Source organism: Fistularia commersonii, chromosome 25 (genome assembly GCF_037954325.1).
Source record: "Fistularia commersonii isolate RoL2024-O1a breed Wild chromosome 25, RoL_Fcom_v1.0, whole genome shotgun sequence".
In the NCBI taxonomy this organism is placed as follows: domain Eukaryota; kingdom Metazoa; phylum Chordata; class Actinopteri; order Syngnathiformes; family Fistulariidae; genus Fistularia; species Fistularia commersonii.
The window spans coordinates 14,186,364-14,199,842 of record NC_141308.1 but is presented as its reverse complement, the minus strand read 5'-3'; the positions used below and the strand labels follow the sequence as shown (position 1 = coordinate 14,199,842).

Here is a 13,479-nt window from a genome sequence, read left to right as displayed (position 1 = left end):
CTCCAGGCCGTGACGGCGCACTTTTTTTTCCCCCACCTCAGCCGTTGTTTCCGGGTGCGCGTTAACACTGCGCCGGCTTGGTTTCCACGGCAACGGACGACAACACAAGAGCAAGATGGTGTTCAGTAAGTGTCGACTAAGAAGTAAATTGTGTGTGTTTTTTTTAATGATGGTTGTATAAATCTGCCAGCCGGGCGGGAGTTCCGGACGGTTCCACAGCGGGCCGGGACCGGTACATTTACCGGGTCCGAGCTAGCTTCGCTGCTAGCACGGCCAAACGTCTTCTTTAGCCCGGACACGTCCTACTTTCACGTTTTGACACCTTCTCCGGTGTGTGTGTGTGTGAGAGAAGAAGTTAAAATGTCATGTTTTTGAATGTTTCTCACAGGATTATTAAGAATTGAGTTGCGCTTTGCACGGAACACTACGGTGCTACAGTGCCGCACCGTAACGGCGGTTCTATTTGCGCACCCCGGTTTGGAGAACCGGAGACTTCTTAGCTTCGTTTTGGGGGCTGAAGTTCCACTGTTGACTTCATTTTATCATTAATTCATCCCAGGTGGTCTTTCTTTTATGTTTTATAAAACTTTCAAAAGCCCACTGGCGCTGGTGTTAAGATACAGCAACTCTTGCCATGGGGGGGGAAGGGGAGAAGTGCTTAAGAGGCGAGATGTTCTTTCTAAAAATGAAGGCAGAGCCAACAGAGACATGCAAGATGTTCTTTGCAATTAGGAGGACAAAGCATGACAGGAGTGGAAAAGTAAAGGGGAGAACTTCACGGTGTCATGTCTTAATCTGCAAGTATAAACCCTGAGCATCTCCAGGACACCGAGCATCTCTGAGAAGACTGATGTAACGAAGCCCAGAGTCACATGTTGTCCACACCCGGATTAGTTTATTGACATGAGAAGAGGGAAGGTCAGCTGCAGAAAGACAGGAGATCCATGTGTGTGAGGAGACCAAGGCGGGAGGGTGAAGTACTGAGGATTAGCAGTCCAGAGCGACGAGGAGGGTGGAGAAGAGGTGGAGGAAGGCTGGAAGGAAAGGTGGAGAAGATGTTGGTGGGCGGTGGCATGGTGTCCGCTTTGGAGACACTGAGGAGAAGACAGGAGGCATGGCTGGAGGCAGCAGAGATGAAGATGTGGAGGTTCCTCTTTGGGAGTGAGGAGGACGGAGTGGATCAGGAAGGAGTCCATCAGAGGGACAGCACATGGTAGATGTTCTGGAGATAAAGTCCCACCGAGATGGTTTGGACATGGACACAGGAGGGACGGGGATGATCTCGGTTGAAGGACGCTGAGGTCAAGAGAGGAGGTTTACGGATGAGAACGTGCCGGAGGTGGTGTGAGAGGTGAGGGTGGGATGGAGGCAGATGATTGGCCGTCATTGGTGATTGCGTGATGAGAAGGAGGACCACCTCAGTCTGATCCATCTGACGGCACGTCTGCTTCTCCTCCAGTCACAGAGGACATGGTTCGCCGGCGGGCCGAACACAACGACGGCGAGATGTTCTCCCTGGAGGAGGTTTCGTTGCACCAGCAAGACATCGAGAAGATCGAGCACCTGGACAGATGGTGCAGGGACCTGAGGATCCTCTACCTGCAGAACAACCTCATTCCCAGGATCGGTGAGGGCTGTCATCCCATCTTACTCTTCTCCCTCGGGTATTCGACCGGTCACCCTGCGAGGTGACGCCAACGTGGCAGCTTCTCGATGAGCCTCGGTCCTCCTGCCAATCAAAGCTTCCGGTCGGGGAGGATCGGATGCGATCGTGTTGGCCGACCGAGTAATCCCGTACCTCTCCCTCTCCCCTCCGCCATGTTTAACCCTGCCTGGCTCAGAGAACCTGGGACGCCTGAAGAAGCTGGAGTACTTGAATCTGGCCTTGAACAACATCGAAGTCATCGAGAACCTCGAAGGTCAGGTTCCGCTTTGTCTCGATCCTTTACGGTTTTAAACCAGGAGGAGCCAGGACGTGGGTCCTCCTCGACCGGTGTCGGCCACGTTCTGGCTTGCTGATGAAGCCGCCTTCGCCGCTCCTCCTGGGTTCAGGATGCGAGAGCCTCCGCAAGTTGGACCTGACGGTGAACTTTGTGGGCCAGCTGAGCAGCGTGGAGAGCCTGAGGACCAACATCCACCTGAGGGAGCTCTTCCTGGTGGGCAACCCCTGCACCGACTTCTCGGGCTACCGCCGCTTTGTGGTGGCGACGCTGCCTCAGCTCCGGGTGAGCCTCCACAGCACCTCCAGGAAGGACGTTCACGTAGAACTTCTCTCCATGAGGCCGGGGCCTAACATCTGGCGGTTCCTCCTCAGAGTCTGGACGGGACGGAGGTGAGCCGGTCGGAGAGGATCCAGGCCCTGCAGGGGGAGGAGGAGCTCAGGAGGTGCGTCGCTGAGGAGGAGGGGGAGTATCTGAGGAGGAGGGCCAAGGACAGGGAGGAGATGCTGAGGAACCAGGAGGACGACGTCCAGGAGGAGAGCGACCGTCAGAGGTTTGTTTGTTTGTTTGTTTAGAAGTTTATTAGGACAGTGTAAAAATACATTAAGCACAGAGGCAGAGATGTTTGTACCAGATTATAGCTCATAGCTAATTTCCATCTGTAGTCCTGGACAATACAAATATAAAACTGTATAAAATAGACAATATATGTAAAATATACAGATATACAATATACAATAAAATAACTATACAATATATGAACAGGCAATAAAATATTTATTTTGCAAGTTGAAAGTGCTATTGTTATGATATTGTTACTTTGGTAACAGAAGGTGAAGAGGTTTCGTGCTCTGAGAGGTTTAACTTCAGGTCAGGCCCTTCAATGACCTCCTGCAGGTTCTCCGGTTCTAGTTTGGAAGATCATCTGCTTGTCCTGCTTTGTCATGGTGCAGGGGTCAAAGGTCGGAGGAGGAGGAGGAGCAGCGGTTTTGGCAAAGCCCTTGTTCTTTCACCCCGGAGTCTCGTCTGGAGGCCCATCGCCACTTGGAGGACAAACGCAGGACTCAGGAGAAGTAAGTTCACCCTCCCAGCCGGACCCACTGTAGAACGCTCTGGTCTCGTCGTGGTTCCGCAGCCCGGCGTTCTCCTGTTTGAACATTCCGCCAACACACTTCTTTCCTCAACCGTCTGCTGAGTTGAGACGCTCCAGACACAGGCATGGTTCCTCATGCTGACCACTAGGTGTCAGCACCACCACAGGACCGCCGCTCGGGGTTCTTCACTTCCTGCCTGGCGACACCGAAGCGGAGCGTCCCCGCTGTGGATCGGCAGAAGACCCGCCGTCCCGCCTTTGACGGCTGTCCGTCAAACCCGGTCTCCGTGGAGACGCTCCAATGCCCGCAGGAGGCGGCGTGGGTTTAGGAGTTTGAAGTCTAAAGTTCTCCAGGATCAATAACGTCCTTCCTGTCATATTTCATCACTATTGATCCTGGAATGTGCTGAGGCCACAGGTGATCTGGAGCCGATCAATCCATCACCGTAACGACCCACGCCGCGATTGGCCCGGGGAGACGCCGGCGGCGGGGACGTGCGGCGCCGAGTCGGCGTCCGATGATTGTCCGTTTGCGCGGGAGGAGGTTGGTTTATGGGCCTGAGGTGGCTGAGGAGGTGGCTGCAAATAACCTGGCCTGACTTACACAGCAGGAGGTCAAAGGTCTGCTGCCATGAAAACATCTCTCACACTCACCGGGGCAAGGTGGAGGATCTGCTGAGAGCGGAGGACATGGTCTGAGCTCTCAGACCAGCCTGTGAAGGTCCTGAAACCATCACGTCACAGAAAGGTCCGTCTGGATTTGAAGTTCTTCAGGTTCCTGGAAGTGTCCAGAAGGAGGGCAAAGGAACTGTCCTGCAGAGCAGCTCCTCTGAGTCAAAGCTGATGGAGGCTCTCCTTGGTGCCGATGTCAATGAGGACAAGCTCATGGTGGAACCTCCCGCAGAACCCTGAAGGTCCTCACCTTCTGTCATCTTTTCACTTTGACGGACACTTCCATCGAACATCTGACAAGCTTCTGATCAGGAAGACTTCCCAAGGGTTGCTGAGGGCACCGTCAGAGTAACATCAAGCCAGCGTCCCTGCATGAGGAGCTCTTCTCCTCACTACTCCATCATCCTGGAGGAGGAACACATGAACCCCCTCCCCTCCCACACACTGTCTGTGTGTGTGTGAAGGCACTTGCGTGCGTGTCTGCTTATATTTGCACTGTGTGTGTGTGTATGTGCGCACGGGTTTTGTGTGTTTGTCTGTGCATTTGTATGTGTGTACTGCTTGTGTGTGTGTGTGCACTGGGTGTGTGTGTATGTGCACAGTGGCTTTGTGTCTGTGCCTGTGCATTTGTGTGTGTGTGTGTGTGTGTGTGTGTGTGTGTGTGTGTGTGTGCCCCTGCGGTACAGTTGTGTAGCAGAGCTGTCTGAGGTGATGGTGCTCCTCGTCTGTCAGGGCTGATGTCTCTTTGAGTCCGCGGGTTGACGGACGTTCCTTCTCCCCTGTGAATGAGAACAAGTTCTAGGACGAGGTTCTCCAGAGCGGAGACCCCGTCTGACCCGAGGACGCCGTCCTCTGTCATTCCGGCTCAGGCGAGCCCGGACCCGCCTCCTCGGCGCTCCCGCCGGGCCGGCCCGCGGCTCCCGGTCCCGAAGACCGTCCCGGCTCGCTGTCAGCCCGACTCCGGCCGACCTCCGGAGTTTATGGACTTCCTGCACGTAGCCGGGGCAACGAGGATATCAATCAGTGTGTGAAGAACCGTGACCTCAGGGAGCTGCTCGGTTCTGACTCCGAGGTTCTTTCCACTGTTCTGCTGATACTTTGCTCATTTTTAGGAAAGCCTAAAAGGCAGAAGGTTCCGCTTGGTGTTGTCAGAACTCTTAGGGATTCGGCCGGGTCCGGTCGCGTCAGGTCGGGTTGGTCGGCGCTGGTCGGGTCAGTCAGGTTTATCTAGTCAGGTGAGGCTGTGGTTTGAACCAGCATCTTAAAGAGATGTAAACACACCTACCAATCATTAACAAAATAATATCACGTCATTATTTACCCTGAATAACCAAGCAGCCCCAGCATCAATACCCCTGCTCCTCCCGCTCCCCCTGCTCCCCCTGTGAGGGCCGCAGCAGTAATGGAAGCATCAACCCAGGAAGTGTTAGTGCCTCCTCTAACCACAAGGCTCCACGGCCACTTAAAGCCATCGCCAGGTCTCTGCAGGGATCACATGACCTGTGTATGCTTCGGCTGTCTCACACACACACACACACACACACACACCTCCAGGCACCCCTCCCCCCTGCTCACTGACAGGGCGCAGGAAGCAGGAAGCAGCGACACATCAAGGAGGAGCATGTTGGTTTAAGTGATCAGGTTAACTCAGCGGATCCAATAAGTGCCGCTTGTTATCACATCACCGGCTCCATTCACCCAGTCACCATCACACCTCCAGACACCCTCCACGAGCAGACCTCCAACGCTTTTGGACCAGGAATGAATGAACGCATGGACGACTGCAGAGACAGAAACACAACGGCTGACATCTGGGTTTAGCCTGACAGTTAGCATGGCTAACCATCAGCTGCTGTCCGTCAACGAGACGGGTTTGCCAAAGATCTGCTCTTCCATTGTCAATATCTCTGCTGGAGGTCACACACTGGCTCTTTGTGTGTTGGATATGTCATGTACATCTAAAAGTTCTTGTAGGAAGTGTGATCCTCTCCTTCACCCCTCAGACACCATAAGTGTGACTGTCATCTGTCAGACACACACACACACACACACACACACACACTAACCTAATGATTTGGTGTCGCTTAGCAGGGAGAAAGTGAAGAAGCCAAAGACCCCGAGGACCCTGATAACAGCTGATGGACGAGTCTTGAATGTGAATGAGCCTAAGTATGATGCTGGTGCTCACACATACACACACACACACAGACACACACCCACTAGCTGCTATGATTTAGTTGCAGAAACTGTGTGTCTGTTTTCCCGCCATTTGTCCTGCTGGGGCATTGGGGCAGGTAGAAGCCGGCTTGCGTTACCGGCGTGTGATTGGTGCGTCGGTGGCCTTCAGCAGCGTTTCACTCCGTCGGCCGGAGGTTTCTATCACGGCGAGGCCGCGGGTCACGGCCTCACGGCCTCACACTGCCGCTGATTTAATTTGTAACCCGAAGCGAGGACACGCAGTCAGCAGAGCCCGGTTGAAATATCACTGTGCATCAGCACGCAGGAGGAAACACTACCGCTAGCTCGCTCTCTACAACACTGAGAAACACAATATGTCAGTGTCAACACACACACACACACACACACACACACACACACACACACACACACACGCACACACACTCGAAACGCCAAACAGGCATCTTGATTGACGCATGTACTAGCTCAATGATGTACGCGTGCGCGCATACACACACACACACACACAAACACAATCATACACCCATACATTTGGTGACACATTGGTCATTACCTTCTGGTTATAAAAGTTCAGTGCACTCTCCTGATCCAGTGTCACCCTGCAGCCGGGTGTTTTTATGATGCCGAATATGTGTGTGCATGTGAACCTCCAGGCTGGACTTCTGTCTGACCGAGGATGAGGAGAACAACAGGATTGTGCTGGACCTGGCTGTCTTCAGGTAGGACTGCTGCAGGCGATAGAGGCCTGTGTGTGTGTGTGTGTGTGTGTGTGTGTGTCTTTAATCACTCTTTTTCCAGCGCTAGTGTGTGAGTGTGAACCTTCAGGTTCTTCAGGAAACTGAACACATTAGGTTGGTCCAGGCGGCGTTGGACCAATCAAATAGGAAATGGCAGAAGAAGCAAAGGTCGTGACCCCTGCTCTCTGACTTCCTGTCCCTGCAGGCACCTGGACACCTCCTTGATGGATGTGGACGTCCAGCCCACGTACGTCCGAGTGAGCGTCAAAGGAAAGGTAGACCGGAGCGTTCTCCCTTTTTCATCTTCTGAAGGACACGCCGACTCACATTTCGGCAGCAGATGTTTGAGAAGTATCTGAGGCTCAGGGGACGGCCAAGCTGTCTGGATCCGCACCTCCAGCATGTATGGAGGCGAGCGCTAACTCTCGGTCCGCAGACCCGAGAGCCACGTCCAGAAATGACATTTCCAGGGTCGGACACATCTAGCCTGACGTGAGCGCGGGACTCTGAGGTCAAAGGTCGCCGTGTGGGAGCAGCCCGTACTTGAGGATCAGAGCCGAGCTGCTGTTCCTCCAGGAGGAAGAGGAGGAGGCGGCAGCCTTCACTGGGTCCACGAGGATGAAGAGCTCCACCGACAGAGGGCGGCGCCTGGACGAGGAGGTGCTGGATGATGAGTCAGCTGCCGAGTGACGGTGAAGACGGAGGTGACGGGTAGATTTCAGAGAGAAGCGTCACGACGGGGATGAAGATGACGAGCCTGCGGGGGGTCAGATAGCGGCTGGACGAGGAGGATGCCCCGGCCGAGGACGGACGGCCCGCGTCGCCTGCTGCTCCACGGCCCGACCGCCAACCGGGGAGGGGGGGGTTTCATCCGAAGGAGCCGCCTGGCGATGGAGACCATGCTTCATCTCCATGCTCAGACCGTCCGCAAACACAGGATATGAGATTCAGGACGCGGAACCATTTCCGTGGGGCCGCGGGGACGCCTTACGCCACATTTATTACACTTTTACACCCGACTATTCCATTAATATCAGCTCTATTTTTGTCTTCCGCTTTCCAAAAGTATGGCTCCTTCCTCTCCTTGCACGCCCCGGTCTTATTCCTCTTCCTGTTTATGTCCTCTGCATTGGTCTGTAGATAGGGGTTTGGTCCTGATGGTTCATAAATGGGTGTTCTGTGATTGCCCCCCCCGTTGGCACCGGGAGCCCCTCCTAATCTCCAGCGAGCAGCGCTGCCGACCTTTAAGGCTGATTAAACGCCTGTAAATCCACGCCGCGCTGTTTATCCCCCTGCTCCCCCCTTTTTTTAACTTCTCAGCAAACCAATTACAACCTGAGCAGGCGGCCGCTCCGTTTGGGCGCCGGCGTCCGGAGAGTCACGGGATTTATGGCCGTTTTTATGTCGGGGGGATTTGATTGGATGCTGATTTATGCAGTGGTACATCAAATATGGGCCGCAGGGGCGCCGAGGGGGCGGGTCCCCTCACGTCGCTCACCGTCGTCACCTCCGGCGGCCTCGGCGGGTCGAGGTCGCCCGGGAGTCCTCCCCGCCTCCCGGCAGCGCGGCGTCCCCTCAAACTGCCCCCTCAGCCATTAAAAAGATGGTGGCCGTCACAGGGTCTCACCCCCCGCCACCCTCCCGCTGATTGATTGCCACCACCCTCTGGTTCGGAGCTATTCTGGTCCGGCTGCCCAAATCTTCTCAGGAAAGTGCTTCTATAAAAAGAGCTGTGAGAGATGAGAGTCATGTGACACGCCGACCTCGCCGCCGCCACCTCAGGCATTAATCTCTGTAATTACAGCGGTGAATAATTTACTCCGCAGGTGTTTCAGTTGGTCCTGCCCGCCGAAGTGAAGCCCGACAGCTCCACGGCCCAGAGGTCCCAAACCACCGGGCACCTGCTCCTCGCCATGCCCAGGGTACGCCACTTCCTGTCTGAGCGCCACACGAAGTAAGACGGGGAGGAACGGGGCGGAGGTTCGGGGAGGTTTGAGGAGATGTCCGGTCCGAGCCCGGGTAAGGTCGCCCGCGATGTCGAGCGGTGACGTCGTGGTGGTAACGGCGTGGTGAGGACGACAGAAGAAGATAAAACGGCTGCCGCGGAGCCGGAGACGCAAACCCACCCGGCCTCCAAAGCTACTGCGAAACCTGAACGTCAGGAGGGTATAGACTCCCTGCGGGGGCCGCGTGTCTCAGCGCCCGATGGTCGATGGTCCTGCTAAGACCAGGATGCTGACGCTGCGGCTCCGCTAATCCCCCTGCACCAGGACCGCGGCTGAGCCTTCCTCTGCCTCTGCTGTCTCCTCAGGCTCAAGGTGAAATCAAGATCACCCAGGCCGTCCGGCGTCCGCCGCCCAAACGCAGAGGCCCGCCCGAGGACGCCAGGAGGTAAACGCCCAGAATAACGTAGGGACGTAGGGAAAGTGGTGTTGTGTTTGCGTTTAAAAGCTACATCTGCAGTGGAGCGCTTAGCTAACACAGGCTGCTAGTCTACATGCTAAGCTAGCCAGCAGGAGGGAGGTCTCCGCCTGCTGAGTCTCACCTTCAGGAGGCCAACAGCTTGTTTCCACATGACGCGGGCCGGTTCTTCTGTGTTCTGTTCTTCTAGCAGAACATTATAAAGTTGAGGTAGCGGCGTTGCAGCCGGGCCCCGTGTGGCACCCGGCCCGCGACACCCTCATTACACCGCCCGCTGCACATTAAACATCCCCCATCACCTGCAGCCATGATAGCACACCCCCACCGCTAACGGCAGCAGATAACCTTGAGGCATCACACCGGGAGAGGATTCTCCCCAGCCTCACTTTCACTTTCACACGGAGGATGCAAGATGGAGGGTAGAGGAAGAATCATGCGCCATGGAGGATACAGAGGACCAGGAACAGGGGGCGGTGCTGCACCATGCTTCAGGCAGTAGCATCATAGTGGCACAGAGGGAAGTCCTGCTTTGGAAACAGGCAGGAGATTTGGTTCTCTGCATGGTCTCCAGGTTCTTCTGCCAGGCTTCTCTCCAGGTTCTTCCTCCCACAGTCCAAGAACAGTCAGGAGGTCAGGTGCATGGAAGACTGCAGGTGCGAGTGACAGGGTGATCGATCAGATGACCTTTCCGGTTAAACCCGCCCCTTGCCCCCCCACCTCGCGGACATGATAAGATGAGGTAGGACGTCTGCGTCCGTCCTCTGAGGAGCACTTTGTAATTAGCGGCATGCTAACCTGTTGGTGCTAACAGGACTGGAGGGTGGTGTTTTTAATTTTTGGCCTGGCTGACATTCTCCGTAGAATAGTCATTTATCCAAAGCCACTTACAGTGGAGATGCTGGGGATTGAACCCAGGACCTCATACATGTGAAGCATGTGTTCCACCACTGAGCTACATGTTCTCCTCCCACATGCGCTCTTATTCTGGAGCGACCCGAGTTTGGCCTCCTCTCCAGCCAGGAAGGTCGTCTCACCCAGAGCCCCGGAGCAGAGGCTCAGTTGGTCCTCGCCTCCTAATGATCACATTAACCCTCCCCGGTGCTCGGCAGACACTTCAACGACTCTCTGCCTGCAGCAGCTCGTCATCATTTTCAGCATCATCATCATCATCATCATCATCATCATCATCATCATCATCGTCGTCGTCATTATTGCTGTGGTCATTAGCATTAGCACTTCTCACAACAGTGAGAAGCTTGTCCTCCAGCCAGCCTCATCACACAGAGGCTCCACCCTGCACCTCCATATTAAACATAAAGATGCTAACCTGCACCCCCCCCTCACACACACACCAAGGTGACAGTTACTGCACTGTGTGGACTTGATTAGGGGCGACCTTTGACCCGGCTGGTGTACAAACTCAATATTCAGCACCAACCGTGTCATCAGACGGACCGTCATCCGCTGGAAGGTGGCGATGATGGCGTGGCTTCCTGAGTGGCCTCAGAAGTCAACAGCAAGGACAACGCTCTGTCCAGGGCTCACGGCTTTGCAGTCACTGTTGTGTGTGTGTGTGTGTGCGCGCTTTAGGCACAAAGGTAACTTTCCAGCGTATCCAGGCGAGAACAAACAGCAGATAATCAATAAAGCAGTGTTAACCGGCGGTGGCCCCGCGTCCACTGGCCCCTGATAAGTTTACCGATCGATCAATAGGTTCTCCGCTTACCTCTGAACGACAACCATCACATGACGGCCTCTAGTGATTCCTCGCCGCCGTACCAGTGTGGCTTTCCATGCACACACAGTTATTACACACTTGTTAACACACAGTTCATCCAAATGACAGTAAACCGACCACGACGTCTAATCAAACCTGGGTCTCCTTCTGCTCGTAAAGCAGTAACCCCTTCCAGATGTCCCTCAGGACTGATTAGATCATGTGTGTTTACACACCAGCCCCCCCCCCCCCCCCCCCCAAACAAATGACTTATCAATATTGCAGCATTTGCACTTATCAGTGTCATTATGGCGCGGGTAATAAGGCGTTACTGCCCCGATGGCAGCCATTACCTGTGAGATATAATGAGCTGGGGGGTCTCTGCTGCCGGTGATCCATTACAGGCAGCCATGTTGCCCCTCCCCGCCCGAGGAGGGCATTAGCGGAGGTGCTGCGGGCTAATGACCCCATCCATCTGGCGGAGCCGAGCGCCGGCCTCACCTGCCCGCGCCGCGGCGGGGATAAATTTACCCACAGGGAGGAAACGAACCCCCGCCGCCGCCGTCCGCTGACAGCTTCTACTGAGTCTGGACCACGAGGTGTCAGTAGATCCTCCTGGTCTCGGACGTGGGGGGGCGGGGGGGCTCCTCCGAGTCTGGTTCTTCTCCTGGCTGATAGGATTACAGTCCCACCTGTGACATCACCCGCAACCCGCTCCAGACGCTCAGCAGATGCCGCTGATCTGGTTAGCGCTCCATTAGCCGCCGCCTCGTTCCTCGGGGTTCCACCGCCTCCTGGGAAGAGGACCTTCAGGGACAGAAGAAAGGACGTCAACTCCAAACTTCCCTTAACCTTCTAGCAAGAGCCCGGGAGGTCGGACATCATGATCGGCGCAGGCTGAGAAGAAGCAGTCCGAAGACCTGGAGGAGAGCGGGTGGAGGCTGAGGCCTCACTCTGAGGTTCTTCTGCCCTTCTCCACCCACCTCCGACCCTGTGTGTGTGTGTGTGTGTGTGTGTGTGTGTGTGTGTGTGTGTTGAGATTTGGTCTGTTGAGGGTTGGTGACCTGCTTTCTGCTTCTCCTGCCATTTTGTTTTTTCTCTCCACAGAATCCAGCAGGCTCCTGAGGTCCTGGAGGTGGGGTCCAGCGGCACCCAGATCCAGGTTCTGCCCCTGCCCCGGGCCGAGCCCTGCGGCCACGGCTGCCGGACCTTCGTGGACGACCCCGACGTCCCCCCCCTCATTTAAGACCTTCAGCCCGGACCGCCGAGGCTCGAGGGTGGAACACCTGGAGGCTACTGGAGAGGACCGGGGACTCACCACATGCTCAGACATCTGCAAGGAGGTCCACAAAACCAGGGAAGACTTCTGACGCAGACCACCGACCATCTGAGGACAACCACCCTCCTGAGGAGAGGCCTCGACGCCGCAGCCGCCGGACTTTGTGGATCAGAGACTGAATCATGACGTGACCTTGGAGAGGCGGGAGAAGCTTCCAGAATCAATGGAGCTCTGGAACATCCTGTGTGAAGGATCGATAGCGGCCCTCCTGCCAGCGGTGCACGCCGGGCTGGACGGGGAGGTCCCCCGGAGACCACCTGGAGGCGAGTTTGTTCCGGACCTCGGCGGAGATGGACCCGCTCAACTGGAATCTGGTAAAAGCGTGAGCAGAAGACCTCCGGAACGAGCCGAAGCCGCCCGACGGTCCCCTGAGAGAACACCTGACCACGGAGCGGTGACCTCCTCCTGTCCGACGCCGCCCCGCCGCCTCTCCTTTGCCGTGGAGCTCTCTGTCCACCAGCGCTGGGGGGCAGTTGAAGTGGAGAGCTGAAACGTCCTCCGCGGGATTGATCGGCTGCGTCCGGAAGGTCACCTCTCAGGTGGTTCCACCTCCGAGTCCGCGGTCCAGGGTCCGTGTATGAGGTGTGACCTGGAAGCACCTCTGTGCCGGTCCTCCCGGGGGCCTCCTGGAGGACCTTCTTCAGTAGCCTTTTCTTTTCCTTCTCCTTCCTTGTCTTCTTTGGACCCGGTAGATGATCACGTGACCCTGTTGGTCCCCCTCCCCCTCCTCAGATGAATAATTCAGCTCCCGGTGTCTGGGCCGGTCCCAGCAGAGCCGCCATCACCGGCAGCAGGACCTCAGCCACCGGAGACCTCCTGAGAACCTCGAACCTTCGAGTGTCTCTGCAGCAAAATAAACTTCCTTCTGAGCCAAAGGTGTCCAGAGAGAGTGTGTATCCTGGACGGGATGATTGACGGCCGGGACCATGATGTCACCAGGCTCCGCCTCCGGACGGTTAATAATGGAGGATGTTACTGCTTCCTTCCTTCCGCTTGAGGGGACGCCATCTTTTATTCATCAGCCTCTGACCAGGTTAAAGAAACAACGCCTCGGCCAATCAGAGGCCCTGCTCAGTGACCCCTCCCCCTCCACGCACACACACACACACACACACACACACACACACACACACACACATACTCTGCTCTGGGTCATTTTGAAGCCGGTGTGATGTTAGCATCTAAAGCTAGCTCCAGTGAGTGCCTTGGACCCGGGTCAGGGGGCGGAGTCTGCACCAGCTGACCGAGGGCGAGGGGCGGGGCTTAACCCGGGCGGGTCACACATGGTTCGGCCCGTGACGTCAGCAGGAAGTGAAGGCGCACCTGAGCGGCCAGGTGAGCCGAGGCCACAGCTTTGGTAC

The 13,479-nt window shown here is 55.9% G+C and overlaps 1 protein-coding gene across 1 annotated transcript; it reads left to right on the top strand.

The window, feature by feature from the left end:
* Nucleotides 1-115: 115 nt before the first annotated feature.
* dnaaf11 (dynein axonemal assembly factor 11) lies at nucleotides 116-13,050 on the top strand. The gene is made up of 12 exons (XM_086173143.1): nucleotides 116-125; nucleotides 1,460-1,627; nucleotides 1,842-1,919; nucleotides 2,053-2,225; nucleotides 2,315-2,493; nucleotides 2,894-3,013; nucleotides 5,794-5,874; nucleotides 6,558-6,623; nucleotides 6,847-6,916; nucleotides 8,468-8,563; nucleotides 8,953-9,032; nucleotides 11,887-13,050. The coding sequence occupies exons 1-12, from the start codon at nucleotides 116-118 to the stop codon at nucleotides 12,023-12,025; spliced, it is 1,260 nt and encodes a 419-aa protein (XP_086029269.1). The 3' UTR covers nucleotides 12,026-13,050.
* Nucleotides 13,051-13,479: the final 429 nt, after the last annotated feature.